Genomic DNA, 20,672 nt, shown 5'->3' on the forward strand with positions numbered 1-20,672 from the left:
TGTACGTGTCAGTTTTGTTTTCTTGCTTCTTTACCACATATTTTTTTCCTACCTCTGAGAGAGTATGTGAATGTGTACCATTGTGGCACCATGACAGTCACGGCCGGGAGGAGGAACAGTGGTGTGCACGCTGCAGATGGCAGCACACATTTTTTCATTCCTTAAACAGACACAAAAAGCAGCTGAGGGACCAGGACCTGTCTGTAGAATATGCTGAGGAAGAGTAGGTACTTGGCACAAGTAGCAGAAACAATTAGCGTCACATAAGCAGAGGCCTGAAGCAGCGGGAGAGAGGGAGCGGGAGAGGATGGTGGAAAAACACGGCATCTCATTTTCACCAAGAGGACTTTAGCAGAGCTGTGCGCACACTCTGAGACATCCTCTTCCTTTCCCCATCACAACTCAAACATTTTTCAGAGACAGTTTGTGTCATGGCTCATTTAAGTGATGCGTTCTTGTCTGCGGCATGTTTTTGTTTGTATCTGTGCATTCTTAATTAGGGAATAGACAGAGGAAGCTCTGTGTCCTTGGAGAGACCTTGCATCCCACTCACATCCCCAAAATTCCTTTTTGAACATTCCTGGCTACTGTCTTCCCTGTTCCTGTTTTGAAGTTGTAAGACGAGACGATCTGAAAGCGTGTTTTCTGAACACGCTCCGTCGCACTTGCTCTATGAAACACTGCTCGTTAAACTTTACCTGCTTTACAGATAAGCTCAAAGAAGATGCAAAACATTAAAAAGAATGAACTCCCTGCAAAGCTTGTAGGTTCAGTTTTTCTTTTTTCAAGTCCGTCTTAATGTAATAGTCCCAAATGACAAAATGAATGATATTTCTCTGCAGTCAGTTCTGCTTCCCATACTGCTTGTGAAGTCATCTCTCTCCAGCATGGATAACACTGTAAGGAGAATTCACCATTCTTGTTCTTTCTGAGTTACTTTGTGTTACTGTGCATTCAGCGGTTCAATTCAAAGAATGAGTGGAGAACAAAAGGTGGAGCAACAAACACCAAGAAATGTAAACAATAAACACTGGACAGGTTGGCGAGGCAAAGAAGAAAACATGCAGCTTCAAATCCAGAGGTACCTGCACAAAAGCACACAGAACAAGAGAACATAAGAAAAAGCACAAACTGCATGAGTAAGAAGAGAAAAAGTTAATGGCATGCAATATTGACGTATACAGCAAATGTACTGGGAATTAAAGAGAGAAGAGTAGATCAAACGGCCATCAGCGCATCACTGGAGGTCTCCCGGGCACCTCTCCCTGTAGCGGCTTATGAAAGAGACGGTTCGCATTCAGCTTTAACTACAAGCTTTATCAAAATAGTTTTAGGCCTATTCTATTGATAGGAAGGCAACAGCAACTCAAATAACCACTCATTACACCCAAAGTACACAGAAGAGCATCTCTTGATGCACAGCATGTTAAAGCTTGAGACAGATGGCCTACAGCAGCAGAAGACCACACCATGTATCGTTTGGATCTTTTGTGACGAGGTTAAAATGTGCTCCTTTTGGACTTCTGGAGAGTCATCATTGTGTATAGGTACTGCTCTGGATTGTAAAACTTCCCAGCAGCCTACATCAATAGCAGCATAACAAAGGTATGTTTCAGTGTCAACATGGAGTCTCTTGTGGTTTGTCAAGATTGGTTCATTGAAATCTGACCTGCCAGGGATGCCAGGTATCTGTCATCGTCCTAAAATTGGAGTATTTGGACAGGAGAGATCAGGAAGGTGGCGGTGTGAAATGTAACCCAGATGACTCCACAACTTGCTTGTATCCGCCACAAAATTGTTGACTACTGTCAGTACCAACCTTTTATCAAATGCTCCAGAGGAAATATCCACATGCAACTCTGTCATTACTGTTACTGTTGCCTAAATAAGTCTTCGGTGTTTCTGATTGTAATTTGACAATATCATACTGAGCGTGTGGCCCTGTGTTGGTTATTTCCTCGGTGCTATATGTGAGCTCAGCCTTGACTGAACATGGGTTTGATGATTTGCTGGACTTTGCTTAGGTTCCAATTTCACCATTGATTTCTTTTATAACTAGCTGAGTGTCCTCCTCTGGGCTTTGTCACTGTTACTAGTGGGGTTTTTTTTAACCTTTAATGATCACTCTCTATGTAGCTGTGTAACTAAATTAGTAGTGATGTGTACACAGTGAATGCTGAGGAGACTTACAAAGACAGGTAATGTCAATTAATGTCAATTATAATATCTATCTAAAATATGCCAACATTAACAAATTTAAAAATAACCCACTGGTAACATCCGAACAAGTGGGCCTGTGACAGTAAAGCTACTAAACTCCTGAGTGTACTTCACTTATGAGGCATTTTTAAAATTACGAAAGTGATAATTCTGCTGGCCAAAGTTATATAAATAGATTTTCGCCCTATCTTCACTCTTTATTTATTTCACCACTTTTTGACTTCTTGCCCCTGGGTTGCACATACTGGCTTGGTTTTGTTGGACAACTGCCCTTGAATAAACACTGCAGATGGTCTGAATGACCTCAGCTGAAATACTGTGGCCATAATTGCTGACTTGCTCAACCACCCTTTAAACTGCACTTCTTCCATGATATCAAAATATCAGGACTTAAATTTAACAGGACAGATGTGTGTGAACATGCAGCATCTATCAGTACAGTAAAAGTGGTATTTCTGTGGTTCGATAAGGTTCAGCTCATGCATACCTTTCAACAAGGTTAGAATATAAATCAAGTTTCAAAGGAACCACATTTTTCTTCACATCACAATAACTTTAACATTTGGTCTTAACTTTCTCATTATTTTTGTCAATGTCTCTGTTGTGGTGCTCAACATACGCAAATGCCTGTCGGATTAAGCAGGGCTTAGTACCAGTACATGCATTCAGTACACTACACCGGAAAACAAAAAAGAAAGCCTCTTTAGCCAGCCTACCACGAGGAGGCAGCATTGCAAGCTAGAAAACAATAAGAAAATGCGCTTGAATCTCAATGAGGGATTATAAAGTGTCAGATCACATATCTTCCCAATAAACGGATATGAAATCTCAGAGATAGCTCTCAGAAATAAATGCGGGGTGTGATTTTTGATGGCTATATGAAAATGAAAGTCCTGGTTTTAATACTCTTACATTTATTACAGCTTTGCAAATCTGCATCTTGCCTGGAAATTAAGCGGTTTGGTTAAATTGGCAAAACACAGGATGTCACTCTTCCTGTTACGGTGGCCGCTAGTTGTTTTTTATTCAGTTGTTTTAGCACATAAATTAACACAGAGGAATAATGGGGAATTAAAGATTCATGTTTCTAATAGTTGTTCGCATTGTTTATTACACAGTAGTAATAAAGTGCAGATTAGTAGATGGAAAATATAAATACAACAGTCTTTCTGTAATATTTTTAGAGGACACGCTGTCAACCACTGGTAAATCTCAAAGTCATTAAGAAAGATTTGTTAAAAAAAATAAGTAAATAAATGTAAGTTATTAAAAATATATTTAGATGAACAAGATAGTTGTTCATCTTATGCTTTACTTTCTGAGTTGCATTCCACCGTGTGTTTTCCTAAATACATCAACCTTGTGCTATCTTTTGCAATATCATTACAAATCAATACGTTGAGCGACACCCTGTTAAAGGTTAACCAAAACAAATACAGGCTGGCACAAAAATGCCTGACACAGTGAGAACTGGTAGATTCAAACAAAGAAGCTGCTCTGTGTTTCTTTACGACAGCCCACAGCAGTAAGATAATGGCTGCAGAGATTAAAGTGCTTTTCTGTGTTGGACTCGCTGTCGTACTTACAGGTATGAGATGACTTAAGTAAGAATATGTGGTTGCAGTTTCTTGGATATCTCTGTTATCTCCATCTGTTTCATATTTTGTTGGTCAGGTGTGGGAAAATCTGCCTTTACTGAGAAAATCCATGGTATGGGGAATGTTGATCCCGTGCTTCAGTATGTAGCTAACAACTCACTGAGGGAGCATCCAGTCCTCACCAAACTCAGACTGGTAAGGTAACCAGAGGAACATAAAGACTGGATGATAACTTCATCACTAATTTCATGATGTTTCTACTGTTACATTTGTCACTTATCTTAGCAAGAAATACGCGACTTTTTTTCAGTAAGATGATCAAACCGACTAAAACCTCTCTTGTTACCTGCAGCTTGTTGTTTTTAAATTGCAGTTAATGCTATTTTGTTTCTTCCAGAGTTTAAAAGCATGAATAGTAGATTAGGTGGCGACTCTAAATTTCCCATATGTGTGTTTGTGAATGTTTATGCCTGCCTGTCTCTTTAAGACTTGTCCTGGTTTGGCCCGGCCTCTCACCCAGTGTCTGCTGGACTAGGCTCTGGCCATTTCACAGCACCCTCGAGGATAAATAAATGAATATGGCAAATGGATTGATCTGGATTCTCTTGAACACCTTTCACTTAACATGCGCAGTCGTGCTTCGCCAGCATTAATCTACATGCTGAGGCCACCAGCAGCTTATTTAGGTCAGGTGTAGGGCGGGTGGTCATTTTATGCTCCAGGCTAAAAAACTACAGATGATTGTGTCTTTGAAGTTGGGGCATCCAAACTTTAGGCCTCACTGCCATCTGATTCAACAACAGTTAGCACAGAATATTTTTTAAAAGTACCTGCTCAGAATAAAATGTATTTCCTGCTTTAGTGTAGTTTCTGTTTGAGTCAACTTTTTTATGATCTATTGATACATATGTTTAAACAAGGGTAATACAAGTGGAAGAAGACAAAGAAGATAATTAACACAGGATTGAAGCAGTAATAGCTTTGATCACTAGAGGGCAGCATAGTGCCACAAAACCTTACCAAACTGCATGCAACCCTAATTTCATGCAGTTTAACAAAACAATGAGCGTGTTGTCTGTTATGTTAGTCAGACAATATATACAGACGGGTAACAAATTAAACGAAAAGCTAAACCGTTGTCTGTGTGGTAGTGCGCTGATGGAGTCTGGGTATACTTTCTCAGAGACAAAGCCAACATGAAGCTGTCTGAAGTGAAACATTTCAGCCCTGCTCTCTTCCACAATGATAATGATCAAATTGATTTAGTATGAAGATCTACTGAATGGCTTGTTGAGAAGGAACTGAAACATGTGCTATAGCCATCGTATATTTTTCAGTTATGTCACAGTTGCTCGGCTGGTGTCTTTGGACAGTCGTGCTCGAAAGCACGCTCTGTTGTTATTATTATTTTTTTTTTTTTTTTAAAGCAAATGAAGCAATATCTTTAGGAAGAACTGACTTTCATCCCTCTAATAAAGTTCCAAAAACTGATAGAATAAATGTCAAGTATTGAAACTTTATGCTTTCTTCTTCTTCTGGTTATTCATCTGGATATTAAATTGCATCATATTTTCAATTCAGAGAACCCTTGAAGACCAGTGGAGTACAATGATGGTTGCCAGTGATCAAGCCCAACTGATGGCAAATCTCATTAGGCTGATTAATGCCACTAAAGCTATTGAAATCGGTGAGTGAGACCAAAAAGAAAAAGAAAGGCCATTTTAAAAGGCAACAAAAACTACTGTGGAATTAAACTACTTCATAAGTATACCAATGCTGAATCTACTAATTAGTATCAAAGTACTGATCCCATAATAAAACTATTATTATTATTAATATAATAATAAAGACATTCTAAGTATTCTTCCAACTTATTATAATTTAATCTGTTTTAGTTAAGGGCTTGATTTTTGTTTTTTTGTCTGAAAATGATTTTTTTGTCTTGAACTTTGCTGTCAGATTTTTTTCAACCAGCTCTGTCGCACAACTAAATCACATCTTCTGACTAAATTAGTGACTGGGAATTTTAACCAGGGGAAATCAAATGTTACAAATTCAGTCTTTTTAAAAAGCAGCAAACTTACATTTGACAGATATTGAACTGTTTGTAAATTCAGGTCCTCAATAGTTTATTATCTGTTATCCGTTCTATGCTGAAGATCCAAGTCTAAAGTGATTCTCTCTCAAATTATGATGCAGGGATGTACACTGGGTACAATGCACTGAATATGGCTTTGGCCATGCCAGAAAGTGGACGTGTGATTGCCTGTGAAATAGAAAGCACCTACATAGACATTGCCAAACCCTTTTTTAAAGAGGTAAGAACAGCACAAGACACTTGCACAACACCACAATTTGGCATTTTGCAAGTTTAGTAAGACTGATTGTTGCTTCTGTCAGAGCTAAATTGTGCAGAAGACAGCATGCTGTACATTCAGGCTGTCAGTACATCTTCACAAAACGCTGCAGTCTGGACAGTAAAAAGGTGTCTGTTCAGGAAAGTGTGTCACATTAGAAGGCACGGCTGAGCAGTAAAATCAATTCCTTTTTTAGCTTTTGCAAACACTCTAAAAATCCCTGCAGATTTTCTCAATTACTGCTATTTAACGTTTTCCATAGGCTGGAGTCGAAAATAAGATAGATGTTCGGCATCAAATCGCCATGAAGACACTGGGTAAACGCTTTCATAAATCTGTGTCTGTTTCTTTCTTTACAAACAAGCAAATTAAACCATAAATAAGTATATTTATAACTGTGTTTCACCAGATGAACTGATAGCAGCTGGAGAAGCTGGGACATTTGACTTTGTGTTCATCGATGCTGATAAATTTAACTATGACAGATACTATGAAAAGTCTCTAGAGCTGATACGAAAAGGGGGCATTATTGCAATTGACAATGTAAGTCCACTTCACAGAAGCACATTAAAGCTCTGTTAGGGAAGTCATGCTGCAGTATTGACAGTGGGGAGGTGTGCAGCATGTTTTTACAGCTCTGTTGTTGTTGTATTTGAAGGTGCTGTGGAATGGAAAGGTTGTGAATCCTGCTCCCAGTGACTTGACCTCACAAGGTCTAGATGCGCTCAATAAGAAGCTACACAAGGACCAGAGGATTGAACTGAGCATGCTCACTGTGGGGGATGGGCTGACTATTGCTATTAAACGCTAACATCTCTAGTTATAGGTCAGACGTATTTTTTCAATGCATCAGTTGTGATATCAAATAAAAGCATATAAACTCTTTATATAGAGTCTTTGTTGGTGTGTTTAAGATCAAATTAAATATTATATTTTTCCATTTCTATTGTCTCCATGTTTACTATATACAAATATGGTAGTTTGTTAATCTTTGAACATAAAAGCATTTGATAAGCTGTGACCGATCTTGATGTTTTATATGATAAAAGTTATGGTGCTGACATTTCAACATTATTTTGCAGTGGAAGAAGGAAAACGATGTCATTGATGATTGTTTTGTGCTTTTACTTGCATGCGTTTTTAAAAATTTCACTGTTCCACAACATTTCATTATACAGAGTCGAGTGCACTGGTATCAAGTATTACAATTTTGCCTCTGTATAGCACCACATTGGATTTCAAAAGCAGCAATTATCATGTGATTGAGGTTCAGAAAAAGGAAACTAGGTGAGAAAAGGTCTGGAGTTGATTCCGTTTTCATGGAATGATGTCTCATTGCAGTCTGATATGTAGGTGGTGGAAGTGAAGCAGAAAAAGAGTTCAATCAGCAATCAGAGCATTTAAGTGTCTACCTGTAGGTAGACAGACTTGGGGTGTAAGGAGAACAACCTAATTCTAACACTGGAGAACCCAAGAACCATTGTCTTCTTTGGAAAATTATGAACTACGCATTAAATGACTTATATAAGTTCACTGAACACCAAAATATCCACTTTTTCAATATTAACCCTTTATTCCCTGATTTAGGATTTGGGTCAAATTTGACCCATTGGGCTTTAGGCATTTCATTTTAAAAAATCACAATAACAAACACTGTCAATGTAAACTATTTTAAAGTTAGGTAAATAAATCAACCACACAGCTACATTTAACAAGGTTTTTTTTTTCTTTATTTGTTGCATGTCAGAACTGGATTCAGTTTGAAACAAAAGGACACGAGGCACAGTTTTCACAGTCACTGCATATCAGTTTTGAGGTCCTTGCACACAGTTCAATGATGGCAATGTTCCTTCTTGACAGGCCAATGGGCGATTTGGTCGAAACGAACATCTGCACTCTTGTAAACTCAAACTAATTTTTGTGGTGAAAAAACCCCCCCAAACCACGGGCATTTTCTTATCCATGAATTCACACTAGACATTGTGGTAGTCTTTGAAGCAATTTCTTTTTTTGTTGATGCAGAGTGGAACAGCACAGTTTTCACAGTGCATTTCAGTTTTGAGGTCCTTGCACACAGCACATCGACGGCGATTTTCCTCCTTGACAGGCCAATGGGTGATTTGGTCGAAACGAACATCTGCACTCTTGTAAACTCGAACAAAGTTTTGTGGTGGCAGGGAGGAGAGGCCAGAAGTTGTTGGCCTACCCCGACTTCTTGCTGTTCCAACTTGAACCAAGCCTTCAGCAACCAAAACCTGAAACTTGCGAAGTTTGAGTACTTTCAATGTTGGGATTCCCTGGGCCTCACAGTCATGCTGGTAAAGAAGCCATGCGTTGATCACCGCAACAGACAAAAAATGCCAGAAAAGTATCATATACCAGCGACGGATCCTGATGGGAAACTTACAGCGTGCAAGATGTGCTTCCAGCATGTCAACTCCTCCCATGGAAGCGTTGTACTCCTTGATGATGTTTGGCTGATCAATCTTGATGTACTCTTTTTTGGACTTGTCCCAGCGGCGGGCTTTTCCCAAAGGCTCTGGTCCAGCATATGTTGACATCAAAGTGACTGCTTTTGTGTCTTGCCATTTCAAACACACAGTATTGGTGTTGGACTCGATTCGATGATCATATGATCCACGGCCTTTCTTGGACAGGTCTTTGTTTGTCATCAGGGTGCACTTTGACATGCGGTTTTTTCGAACAGTTCCTGTGTAGTAGATTCCCTTTGCCAATAATTTCTCAATGAGGGGCATTGAAGTGAAGAAATTGTCAGCAAAAATCAGGAAACGTACTTTGTCTGCAAGCGAGTCGCATAGCTTCACCACAATGTCTCCACCAACTCCCAACTAACTCTTCCCTTTTTGCTCATTGGCACCTCCTTTTCCTTGATATATATCAAAATCATGCAGGAAGCCAGTGACACAGCAGCTCCCCCACACTTTGAATCCCCACGGATGTGGCTTCCCTTTGATGTACTGCCTTATGCCACCAAATTTTCCTTTGTACGGCACCATCATCTCATCGATGGACTGTTTTTGGTGAAGCGCAATAGTCAGACATTGTCTCCGAAAAGAATCCAAAAACGGTCTTAGTTTCCACAGTCGATCCTTTTTTACTTCTTCACTGGCCATTTCATTGTCTACAAAGTGAATGACAGAGAGTAGCTGGCTGAATCGGTTGCGACTCATTATGTCTGCCACAGGCCCATAACGAACTTCGTTTTCCCAGTACTGACGTACTCCAGACATTTGAACTAATCCCATCCAGAGATACAGTCCAAGAACTTGTTCTATCTCTTTTACTGAAGTGTCAACACATTTCCCATGTTTTTGAATACTGTATTGATTGGTGTGCTCAACAATATTTTCCAACACATCAAGGGAAACAAAGCGCCGAAAGTAAACCAGTGGCGTGTCTGTTGTGGCATCCTGGTACGACTCAACTTGTTCACCAAGAAAGTTCACATCAGGCAACTCAAAGCCTTTCTTTCGCCATTTATAAGTTTTTGCGGCACGATTTGGCTCCATCTGTACGCTAGCAGTCTCAGCAAATGGCACATCTTCGTCACTGGACGAGTGATTGGATGAGTCACTGTCTTCGGCACCACCATCACTTTCATGCGGTTGATACAATTCATCAGAATCGCTGTCGCTGTCCAGCTCAGGGCCAAAGTCACTATCATCAGCTTCGAGTAGATCCAATACTTGTTGTGCAGTGAACTTTCTCTAGTGCTTTCCCTGCCCTGAAAAGGGAGCAGCCATACTCCCTGAAAAGATATATTTACTTTATTAGTCTCTGACCCTGTACTACTTAGGTAACTTAGTAAAATGTATTATACAAATTAATTTATTTCGAGGCTTTTGTCAAATACAGGACTGTAACCATTCTCCATCTACAATGTCACTCAAAGAACCAAAGGGTCATTTTTGACCCGACAATTTTTAACCCATACACCCGGAGGGTCATTTTTGACCCATCGTTTTTTTAAACTAGCTCAGAGTGGCTAATTTTTACAAAAAGAACATAAAACATTTTTCTAGGCATTCTGCAACTTATTACAAAGTAGATTAACCAATAAAACACAATTTTACCAACATTTGATTTGCTACGAAGATGATTTTTGGGGGGAAAGTATCCAGCTCAACAAAACAGCATGTGGTCAGCCATCTTCTATCTACCACTCTGGCTCATGTCAGTTCAATATGCATCCACTAGATGTCTCTATGCAGGGGTCAGAAGTGGCACTTTGGGATTTAGAAGATAAATTTGACCATTTTTTTTTCTTTGTACATTTTGAGCAGCAGCAATTAACAGTGGCCAAATTTGACCCCATGGGTTCTCTAGGGCTAAACATCAACTAAACTAAGGGATGATTGCTAAATTCGACAGATATTAAATCTCTACATCAGTGGGGCGGTCACGGAGTTTCCAGCTTCAAATACTTGGGAATACACCTCAACAACACCCTTACCTGGCGTGAACACAGCATCATAGATTTCTGTATTTCGTGAGAAAGCTGTATGCGGTGGGGCTGAACTCCAACATCCTCAGTTCCTGCTACAGGTGTGTTGTGGAGAACACACTGACTGCCTGCATCACTGTGTGGAACTGCAGCTGCACTGTGGCAGAGAAGCAGGCGGTTGGTTAAATCTGCACAGAGGACCATCAGATGTGACTTACTTCCCCTCTCACACATTTACCCAGCAGGTGCAAGGACAGAGCAACCTGCATCATGAGAGACTCCACCCACCTTGCACTGTTTCCCAATCCCCTCAGGCCGGAGGCTGTGCAGCATCAAGGCGAGGTCCACCAGGGTGAAGAATCGCTTTTGTTCCCAGATGCTGTGAGACTGCTGAACTGTACCCAACCGCCACGCCTCTGAATACACACAATTTGCATTCTGCATTTTTAATGGGCTTAATGGACTTTTAATGGAATTAATAGGTCATTTATTCATTTAAAAGTCTGTTATTTATGTTAGTATTATTCTTTAATTACATTTATATATATTTTTAGCTTGACATTACTTTTATTATATTTTAATTAGGTTGTTACTTATTCTAATCATTATGAGCACTGAGACCCCAGTAACTTCATCTCATCCTGTCATATTTCTCCATGATGGATGACAATAAAGAACTTTGAGCCTTGACCTGGATCACTGGCCTTTATTCATGATGTAACTGCTGACAGAAGTCACAGGATGAATCCTGAAGCATGCAAGGCTTCACTTTCTCCTGAGATTCAGTCAAACGATGAAAACCAAATGGGATAGTGCTTCACAGTACACATGGCTAATGACCCAAAACATACTGAGAAAGCAATCCAAGGGTGTTACCTGGAAAAAGAAATAAAATGTTGTTGAATGGCTGAATTAGTTACCTGACCTCAGTCCAAACGAGCATGTCTATCACTCTCAGCAGCTGAAGGCAGCAGAAGGCAGCTGCTTGTAAAGCATCTCAAAAGAGGAAGCAGAATTTGGGGGTGGAGGGTAGGGGGAAAGGTACATATAGTTAATTGCTGGAAATATTAAAAAAATATCCCCAAAATTCATACTAATTAATTACTCCAATCTGTCCAATTACTTTATGAAAATAGGAGAATAGGTACATATAACGACCTTGTACAGATTGTTATAATGATGATGATGATGTTGAATGGTCATGTTACCCGCGTCACATGCTTAAAATGTGGCGTAAGCGCTCATCAGCTATTAGCTGATGCTACACCCTCTCAGCACCGTGGACAGCTCCATTCTGCATACCTAGCATATGGCGACGGTTATAAAAACCCGCGTGGAGCCTCTCTGCAAAGCACCTTTACAGCGCCGACACGATTCACAGCATGGATAACAGACTCCGCAACGCACACAGAATCGCAAAAGAGCTCGATTCACAACAAAAAGCTAGACATTTGCGACCGGATAGCGGTGTCGCCATCAGCGGGACGAACTGGACCAACCCGGTAAATGTAAATGTAAAGTTTAATGACAAAGAAGTGATGCAGGGCTTGAATGATCGACTGGCGGGATTCATAGAGAAGGTGCACCAGCTGGAGCACCAGAACCACGAGCTGGAGAGAGAAATCGAAGAGATACGAGGGAAAGCAAAGCCCGCATCTTGTTTAGAGGAGGAATATGGAGAAGAACTCAGGAAGATGAGACAGCTGGTTCAGGACATTGCACATCAGAAGCATCAGATTGATATTGAGCATCAGAATTTAGAGGAAGAGCTTTCCACCTTGAGACGGCAATGTGAACAGGAGGTTCGTAGTAGATCCGATACTGAGAGCAAAATCATGGTCCTGAAGAAGGACGTCAGTGACGCGTATCAGGCTAAACTACACCTGGACAAGAAAGCGCAGTCCCTCGTAGATGAAATCCACTTCCTGAAGAACAACCATGAGGCCCAGGTGGCAGAGATATTTGACCAAATCCAGGGAGCGCAAGTAACTGTGAAAGACCACGAATTTGGACACCCTGGCGTCACTGCGGCACTCCGAGACATCAGGGCACAGCTGGAAGGTCACACCGCGTCCGACGTCCAGCAGATAGGAGAAACTTTCCGATCTCAGATTGCAAGATTAACGGAGGCCGTTGACACCAAGAGAAAGGCTTTAAAAGCGAGCCAGCAAGAGATTCAACAGTACAGGAAGAGCTTACAGGCCAAAAACATCGAGCTGGATTGCGCTAAAGGCACCAGAGAAGCGTTGGAGAAGCAACTTCATGACGTCGAGGATCGCCACAAGGAGGAAATTATTCACTATCAGGTAAAGTGCTTTTCATGTTATAAATAAGCCGTGCTCATTGTTTATATGCTCACTTAACAAATGTTATCTTTTCTGCCCTAGAACACAATCAAAGAACTTGAAAATGAGCTCATTAATTGCAAATTCGACATGTCTGGTTATCTGCGGGAGTATCAGGATCTGTTAAATGTGAAGATGGCTTTGGATGTGGAGATACTGTCTTACAGGTACTATTTTCACAGTGGCTATGTATTCCATAGACTTCCACATAGATCCCACTTTTCAGACTCTTAGATTAAAGCAGCTCTTAGCGCTTTAATCATGCACTAAGAGCCCTGCATTTATCTAGACTGAAGCTAACTTCATTGTCCCGGGAAATCAATGACTGTGCAGTGCTGTGGAAATGATGTTACTGCAACAGTCAGTTGGTTCAAATGTAAAGAGAGCAGTTCTTTTAAGGGTCTAGATGGAGAACATTACATGACAGTGACTATGCCATGTACGAGCTCAGCCTTAGGTAAACTTTAGGTGAAATGTCAGGTGTGTGATGATATTTAAAAGACAACCAACACATAAGATTTGTCTTTCTTGTTCTGCAGGAAACTTCTCTGTGGTGAGGAGGCTCGGCTGTCCACAGAGTCAGACACACACATCTCCTTGCCCTACATCTACCATCAGTCCCCTATTTACACGCTCCCTTGCCATAACCGACCGGGAGGCCCACGCAGGCGAGCAGAGCCCCACTACAAGTTTGTAGAGGAAATCATAACAGAGACCACCAGGGAAATTGAGATGTCAGAATTTGAGGATACAGGCTCAGAGGAGGGAAATAATGAGCAGGGATGTTCCAAAAGTGAGAGAGGGAGCGGTAAGAAAGAGAATGATAGTAAAGATACTCGAGAGAGAGAAGGTGACCAGATATCTGACAGTCAGCAGAATCAAGTATCAGTGGTAAATGAAGAGAAGGGAAGTGATGGTGGGGGTAAAGAGAGTCCTGGTCAGGATGAAGGTGGTGAAAAGGCTCATAAAAATAAAGAAGGGTCACAGGAGACTGAAGTGGCTGAGAATGAAGCAGAGAACAGCATAGATAAAGTTGCACAAAGGGAAGATTTATTGGGTGAAAGCTTTGTTGTTGAAGAGCTTGAGCATCAAGAAAAAGCTGAAAACACAGAAAAGGGGGAGATGACATCAGTTACAGTGGAAAAGGCTCAGACAGAGCTTTCTGTTAAACTGTATGATAAACTCCAAGTTAATACTGAGAACAAATCCGAGGCATGTGATCAAGGACATGGTGAGGAAATAAGTTTGACCTCAGCTCTTGCAAATAAGTCTGTTGGCGAAATCTCTGTTCATGAGTCTGAACAATCAGAAAAAACTCAAGAGCTAGGCAGCGCTATTCAAGTTCAGGATAAGGTTAATTCTGAAACAGATGAGAAGGCCACAGGTTTGACTGCTCAATCAAATTTGACTGCTCAATCAAATTCACATACAGCACTTGTGAATGAGAGAAAGGAACATGCTGATACAGAGCCAAAGGAAAGCATCAAATCTGATGCTGCAGCAGAGCACAAAGTAGCAAAAAGCATTCAAGATACAAGTAATGATAGCAATAAAGACCAAGAGAAAGAATCATCTCTTAGATCTAATGTAAAAAGTCTTCCTAAAGTGGAAAGTCTACAAGAAAATGCTGGGGATAGAATTCAAATGGTCCAACCTGTGGTGCCAAAGGAAAAAACAACTGCAGAAATCAATGAGTTTCATCAGGGGGCAGCAGACAGAAACCAAGCACAGCAACCAAAGGGGTCTGATGACTCCGATCGTAAATGATCCTTAAGGTAAAACTTGTAAGGTGGACATTATAAAGTCAGAGAAACACAAGTTAAGTGCAATAAAACCCAAACAGGGTTATGGAAGATGTGAAGAATGCTTCCATTTAATGAGACAGCAGTTTAAACAGGCAAACGTCAGGCAAACAAAAAGAGAATGGCTTATCTAATGCAAGCATGAAGCAGAGTCAAGCAAAGAGAACAAATCTCAAGGCTGCAACTTCTTTTCCAACACAAAGAACACGATTTCTCTAACGTTTGCTGGAGTCTTGCCTCTGAACCTTAAATCAGCTTATGATGTATCAAAAAATCCCTTTGAATCACAACAAAACATGTATGAATGTAAAATGAAAGCTGCCTTCTGATTTTTTTTTTTTTTGTCCATCATTGTCTGCTTTGGTATGTGCTGACAAATAAATGTGAGATTAAAAGATCCTCTGATTCTTACTGTGAATGGAGCTGTTATATTTATGAAACTAGCTCGTAACATACATACTGTTTACACCGATTGCTACGGCTATGCTCTAAACATTTATTAAAGCTACTTCACTTACTTTTTGAATGCATAAATGTGACATTCATTTTAAGCCTATACCTAAAGAATTAAATCTGCTAGTAAAATTACAATTGTATTTATGTTTTGCATTTTACACAGAATCCCAACTTTTTTGGAAAGGAAAGGGGTTGTAGGCTTCCTTGAGTGAAGGACTGATTCTCTCATGCCGTGCTGTTGCTTGTTTGTTAGTTTATTATTGCTTAGTGTGGCTTTTAGGTTCAACGGTGTCTTACCGCTCTGTGTACAACATCTGTTTTTGATATTTTATATCAAATCATTCTCTACTGGACTTGATATTTCCAGAGCTTTTCCCCGTTTCCGTCTACTAAATATATCAGATGAATGTGGGTTTGACAGTAAAATCATCTATCATCCTTCCCAAAATATCACTTAAAAGACTCTGAATAACTAAGCAACACACACCCACACACACAAACTCAACTGGCATGCTAGCTCCAACTTCAATCACCTTCCCAAGACTTGAAGCAGTTGATGGTCCCCATTAAATCTGACAACCTTAGATGGCTGAAGGGTGAATGGCAGAAAGTGCTTTAATTTTGGTGTTCAAAGCACACAGAAGACTCAAGACAGTTGAGACTGCTGCCGGTGCTGCAAAAATACTGACAGTCTGATTACAGAATTACTAAACCTTTCTTGAAATATTTTTTCCTGCTCTGTCAAAACAACTTTAATTCAACAGAGGCTTAACAGTTTAAGTTTCTTAAAATATTTTGCCTCATTTAAGAGGTATTCACACATGTCAGATAAGCAAGGAAATTTAACTGAATTAGAGCCCCTGATCCTCTTTCAAAGTTTAATATTAACCAGTTAATAAATGAGGTATGGTTAGTGGTAATCTACTATCAAATACTAGAGTACATTTGTGGAGTTCAAAGACTTTATTGAAAATGAGTACATACACATAAGGACCTTCCAGTGGGCTCTCTTTGCTCTGAGTAGGGAAGCACTTATGAGGGTGTGCACGTGCAACTTCAAGTCAGAACTTTTGTTCTAGAGATTGACAGTTTGGCATTACTGAGAACATCAATGATGCGTCTCCCAGGTCTGTTAATACAGAAACAAAAGCTTGTTTCGTTTGGTTGGCCTTGTACACAGGTGGCTTTCAAACTTGCAGTTCCAACTTTAAGCAACCCCCAAACTATCAAGTTTTAGTGCAGCTTTAACAGAACACGAAAAACTGTGATGGACAAAGCAAAACAAAACATTACAGGGCTTTATTTTGTCCTTGTGTGCATCGACAGGTAGGTTTCGGCCACATTTAAATATTATCAGAAAAAAAAAAAGTAGTGTACTAGTGTACTTAACAAGATTGCAAATAACTGGATGACAAAGGAATATCAGATGGTCACGGGTGTGAATTCAGAGCAAGTATGACAATGCTCATCACTGATCAATGTATTGATGTTTACACATTAAAAAAAAATAAAGAGGAGTGTCTTGGATTATCACAATAAAGCCACACAGAGTTGATGACAAAGGGATTGTATTTATCGGATTATTATGGCAGTGCTGGACAGGAATAATGACATGATTTATAAATATTATGCCAAGAACTGTCTCTTGAACAGATGCAACTACAAAGTAAAAAGCAACAAAAGATAAAATGTACCACTGACAGAAGCACCAACTTGAAGTGGTACTCAAGAGTTTGTTGCAGTAGCCTTTGAACCATTCTCTCCAAGATATCCCCTTGCTGGCTTGAGTTGGACATGACATTTAAGGCCAGGTTCTTCTGATATTCCCTAGTCCTTCCAGTATGGAGAAAGCTTAGGCTTCCAGTTCCAAGCCAAGACCCAGCTTGTGGCCTCCTGCATTGATGTTCTTTCCGTCGACCAGACCAGAAAGGGTCAGTTTCACACCTGCACACAAGATGAACTCACATTAACCGTTACAACATTCCTCGCTTAAATCACATTCTGATAGTTGTGCGAAAAATGTAGGCGGTTAAGTGTTTCTATAAATGTCTCTGTTATAGGTCAGTTCATTTATGAGAGAGAGAGAGAGAGAGAGCGAGAGAGAGAGAGAGCGAGAGAGAGAGAGAGAGCGCACGCACCCAGTCTAAACTGCTTTGTGGGAAGACATTAGATTAAAGGATACAAGAGTGATACGCATCGTAAGAATGATGTGAATGAACCTGTAGAAAAGCAGCTCACCTGGTCTAAGGGTCTGGGTGTAGCCAACACCAACAAGACTATTGTTGTTCACTTTAGCCTAAAGAAAAAAAAAAAAAAAAAAGAGGATTTAAGAGTCAGTGTAAGACAACCACTTTTCCTTTTCCACATTATTCTGAAACCCTGTGCTCAACTACTTACACTGATGGAGGCATCTTTGTCCAGCTGGTATTTGGCTGCAATACCAAAGCGTGTGCTGTTGCTGCCAGCGGTCCATGCCAGGTTGACTGCAGTCTCCAGACTGTCGCTCACCTTCTGGTAGATGGAGCCGCCAAACTCTGCACCATCATTGCTTCAAAGATCATAACACAGATTTTAGGCAACAGGAATCCAAATATGGGATTTCTTAAGAAAGTGTCAACTGACTATAACTCATATGCTTCCAATTTCTCAGAGTTAGGCAGCAGTTTTGGAACAATTTTGAAATGATTTATTATAAATTTGGTGAAAAAATTTTAAGATTAAAATCCAGATGTGTAAAACATAATCTTTGCTTACACATTGGTATGCAGTTGGAAGTCTCCCGTCTTGTAGCCAATGGCAAAGTTGTTCCGGGCCATTTTTGATTTGGCGGTGTCAAAGCTCATCTGGTAACCAGCGAGCCATCCCTCGTATCCAATGACAGCAGCTCCGTGGATGGTGGGGCCAGCAAAGTCAAAGTCAACATCACAGCCCAAGTTGACGTACTCACGCTTGTAGGCGGCCTTAACTTTGCCACTCTTCTTGCTGTTGATAAGAAAAAAGTCAGTTTTGTAAAACTCAAATAAAAACTTTTAAATCAAGTCCAGTTGAGAGGTTACATTTCTCATAGTATACTAATAAAACCCCCCTGAAAGTCCTGAAAGAACCATTAGTCTCAGCAGTGGAGTTTAGTTTTCAGTTTTAGCATGACACCGTAGCTGTAAACATGCTGTCTCCATGTAGCCACATAACTCCACCCTCACTATGAAAGATGACACGCTTCCTCTGGGCCATGTGCCCTTTCCTCATGTGATTTATACTCCAGAAAGAAAGCTTACTTGGAGTTGCCTCACCATATGAGCAGCACAGTAAGGTCCAACATATTTCTTCTAATGAAGTTCAACTAACTGCTAAAGCACATATAAGTAAAAAGTAAAGTAAAAATAACTAAATAGGAATGACTGAGAGCCAGTCTCTGTAATGGCTTTTTAAACAGACTACCTCCATACTCTGATTAAAGTCACATGGCCAACAACAACAATTGTCAGAAGGACATGGAGCAAAGATCTGGCTGCTGTAATTACTAGTCTAAAAGAACGATGGTCATAACAAGATTAATTCATTAAGATTTCAATAAAAATTCACAGAAAACTTCATTTTATCCATCTTACCCAGTGTTTGGTGAAAAGGTTGTGTCAAAAGTCAACTTCAGTCCTTTGGCAATCTGTAAGAAACAATAACAAATCACTAATGAATGCTGTGCGGTCATCTTTAGTATACACATTTTTGCTTTTCTGTGACATGTTGTTAAATAACAGCAAATGAATATATTTCTAACCTGATCTTCAACAGTGATTTCTGTTCCCAAGGTGTTGTCGGTATTCCACTTCTCAGTGAAGGTCAGGCCGTATTCTGACCGCTTGTATTTAGTTTCCAGACTTCCCACGACTTTGCTGGTATCAGTGTTGGAGGAACCAGATGTTTTGAATTCCTGTAAGAGGCAGTTTTAGAAAAAAATGCCAACAACAAGCATACAGACAAATTGCTTTGGCATCAAATTACCATAAGGCCGTGCTCTTATTTCAATTTTTGCCTCACAAATGAAATGACGAAAGAAATCTTACCACTCCGCTGGCTGACTTTGTCTTGACATCAAGCTTCACCTGGCCAAATCCTTAAGGAAAGACAGATTGGTTTTTTTTCTTCAAATTATTTTAAAGCTTTCCTACAATTTTAACACATTGGCCAAACTTTAAAAAAAGTCAAATCATATCATACCATAGCCTTTGTTGAAGATGTCCTTGGCAGACTTGCCCAGGTCAGCATATGAAGGAGGCACAGCCATTGTATCTGTGGATAGAAACAACATACAGTGGTAAAATTATCTTAATTTTTAGTAAAAGAAGCTCCTTCCAGCTGCTTGCTTTTTCACAAGGGGTCACAGTGAGTAGCTGTACTTGTGTCTGGTTATGATGTGAATGGAAACTATACAGGAATATAAAGGTAGAAGTTGCTGTCACATTTTATCCCATCGAAGTGTGAAATACTGTCAGAGTCTGGAGGACATCTTCGGCATAATCATCTACTCTTTCTAAAGTTTTGACATCTGTAATGAAAACTAAGCCTTGCATTATTAAGGAGTTATAACTATTTCACCATCCTGCTGATGACCTGATGGGCAATGAACGCTGTAGCAAAGTCAAACTTGTACTACTGTACTGGTGTACAACTCTGTGGGGAGAGCAGCCTGTCTGGCTGATAAGAGGCAGGTGTCCTTATTCAGCCATGTAAAATCTCTGTCACAATCACAATGTTAGTTTCACTTTCCGATTAACATAATTGCGTCAGGTGGACTCAACTGTGTGACAGGCGACAGGCAAGGTTATCAAGTTAGGAGCCATTTTGAGGCACTTGGGAACTTCGCTCGGGCCTGGCTCTAATTAAACTACTCCTCCGCATTAACTGAGAGTCACAGCTAGGCGTGGCGAGGTACATGCCTGTTCCTATTAGGGAGATGTGTTAATTAAACTGATCGTTCGCACAAGGAGCCCTCTAGTAGCATGGATAACCAACCATTCTACGTAGTGGATAACCAAAGTATAACTAATGTTAAAGTTGTGAATGTTTTCCAAAAGGGCTTTTAAGCCACACATCGTACATTTTAGCAGCATAAAGCGCATAACAGCAAAGCTGGCCAGTATTCCACGCGACATGTGTCAGACACAGCTACAGCTAGCAGCTAACTTTGCTAGCCTGCAGAGTGCCGGTGTGTGTCAAACGCTTCACAATTGATTAATCCGTGCTGTGAAGAACAATAACAGCGTAAGCCTAAATTAAGGAGTCTCTTACCAGTGGAAGATGATGCTAGCGGCGTAGGAAAGTGGTTTTTATTACAAATATTCCTCACAACGCAAAACCGAGGAAGGCGTCACCGGTTGGAGGGCGAGCTGAAGGAGACTTACTGCAACCAAATCCTGACCTATCACGTCGTA

General features: G+C 40.3%; 3 protein-coding genes across 3 annotated transcripts; 2 read left to right on the forward strand and 1 right to left on the reverse strand.

Moving 5' to 3' along the window:
• Positions 1–3,667: 3,667 nt before the first annotated feature.
• On the forward strand, positions 3,668–7,062 carry comtd1 (catechol-O-methyltransferase domain containing 1). Its single transcript, XM_031726584.2, has 7 exons — positions 3,668–3,808; positions 3,895–4,013; positions 5,400–5,505; positions 6,018–6,136; positions 6,438–6,492; positions 6,585–6,718; positions 6,834–7,062. The coding sequence occupies exons 1-7, from the start codon at positions 3,754–3,756 to the stop codon at positions 6,984–6,986; spliced, it is 741 nt and encodes a 246-aa protein (XP_031582444.2). The 5' UTR covers positions 3,668–3,753; the 3' UTR covers positions 6,987–7,062.
• Positions 7,063–12,022: 4,960 nt separating this feature from the next.
• On the forward strand, positions 12,023–16,643 carry LOC116309887 (neurofilament medium polypeptide). The gene is made up of 3 exons (XM_031726620.2): positions 12,023–12,946; positions 13,028–13,152; positions 13,525–16,643. The coding sequence occupies exons 1-3, from the start codon at positions 12,023–12,025 to the stop codon at positions 14,750–14,752; spliced, it is 2,277 nt and encodes a 758-aa protein (XP_031582480.2). The 3' UTR covers positions 14,753–16,643.
• vdac2 (voltage-dependent anion channel 2) lies at positions 16,527–20,668 on the reverse strand. Its single transcript, XM_031726572.2, has 9 exons — positions 20,530–20,668; positions 19,459–19,530; positions 19,305–19,354; positions 19,019–19,171; positions 18,852–18,904; positions 17,998–18,225; positions 17,641–17,791; positions 17,482–17,539; positions 16,527–17,187 (listed from the first exon to the last, which is right to left on the reverse strand). The coding sequence occupies exons 2-9, from the start codon at positions 19,523–19,525 to the stop codon at positions 17,096–17,098; spliced, it is 852 nt and encodes a 283-aa protein (XP_031582432.2). The 5' UTR covers positions 19,526–19,530; positions 20,530–20,668; the 3' UTR covers positions 16,527–17,095.
• Between the last annotated feature and the right edge of the window lie 4 nt (positions 20,669–20,672).

This window comes from Oreochromis aureus, linkage group 13 (assembly GCF_013358895.1).
Source record: "Oreochromis aureus strain Israel breed Guangdong linkage group 13, ZZ_aureus, whole genome shotgun sequence".
NCBI lineage: Eukaryota > Metazoa > Chordata > Actinopteri > Cichliformes > Cichlidae > Oreochromis > Oreochromis aureus.

Bases quoted from the DNA above. Each gene is read 5' to 3' on its own strand.
- comtd1 (XM_031726584.2), top strand. From the start codon at position 3,754: ATGGCTGCAGAGATTAAAGTGCTTTTCTGTGTTGGACTCGCTGTCGTA. The intron at 6,137-6,437 runs GTAAGAACAGCA...CGTTTTCCATAG, and splicing joins CCAAACCCTTTTTTAAAGAG to GCTGGAGTCGAAAATAAGAT. The intron at 6,719-6,833 runs GTAAGTCCACTT...TTGTATTTGAAG, and splicing joins GCATTATTGCAATTGACAAT to GTGCTGTGGAATGGAAAGGT.
- LOC116309887 (XM_031726620.2), top strand. From the start codon at position 12,023: ATGGATAACAGACTCCGCAACGCACACAGAATCGCAAAAGAGCTCGAT. The intron at 12,947-13,027 runs GTAAAGTGCTTT...TTTCTGCCCTAG, and splicing joins AGGAAATTATTCACTATCAG to AACACAATCAAAGAACTTGA. The intron at 13,153-13,524 runs GTACTATTTTCA...CTTGTTCTGCAG, and splicing joins GTGGAGATACTGTCTTACAG to GAAACTTCTCTGTGGTGAGG.
- vdac2 (XM_031726572.2), bottom strand. From the start codon at position 19,525: ATGGCTGTGCCTCCTTCATATGCTGACCTGGGCAAGTCTGCCAAGGAC. The intron at 19,355-19,458 runs GTATGATATGAT...TCTTTCCTTAAG, and splicing joins CATCTTCAACAAAGGCTATG to GATTTGGCCAGGTGAAGCTT. The intron at 18,905-19,018 runs GTTAGAAATATA...TGTTTCTTACAG, and splicing joins AAATCACTGTTGAAGATCAG to ATTGCCAAAGGACTGAAGTT.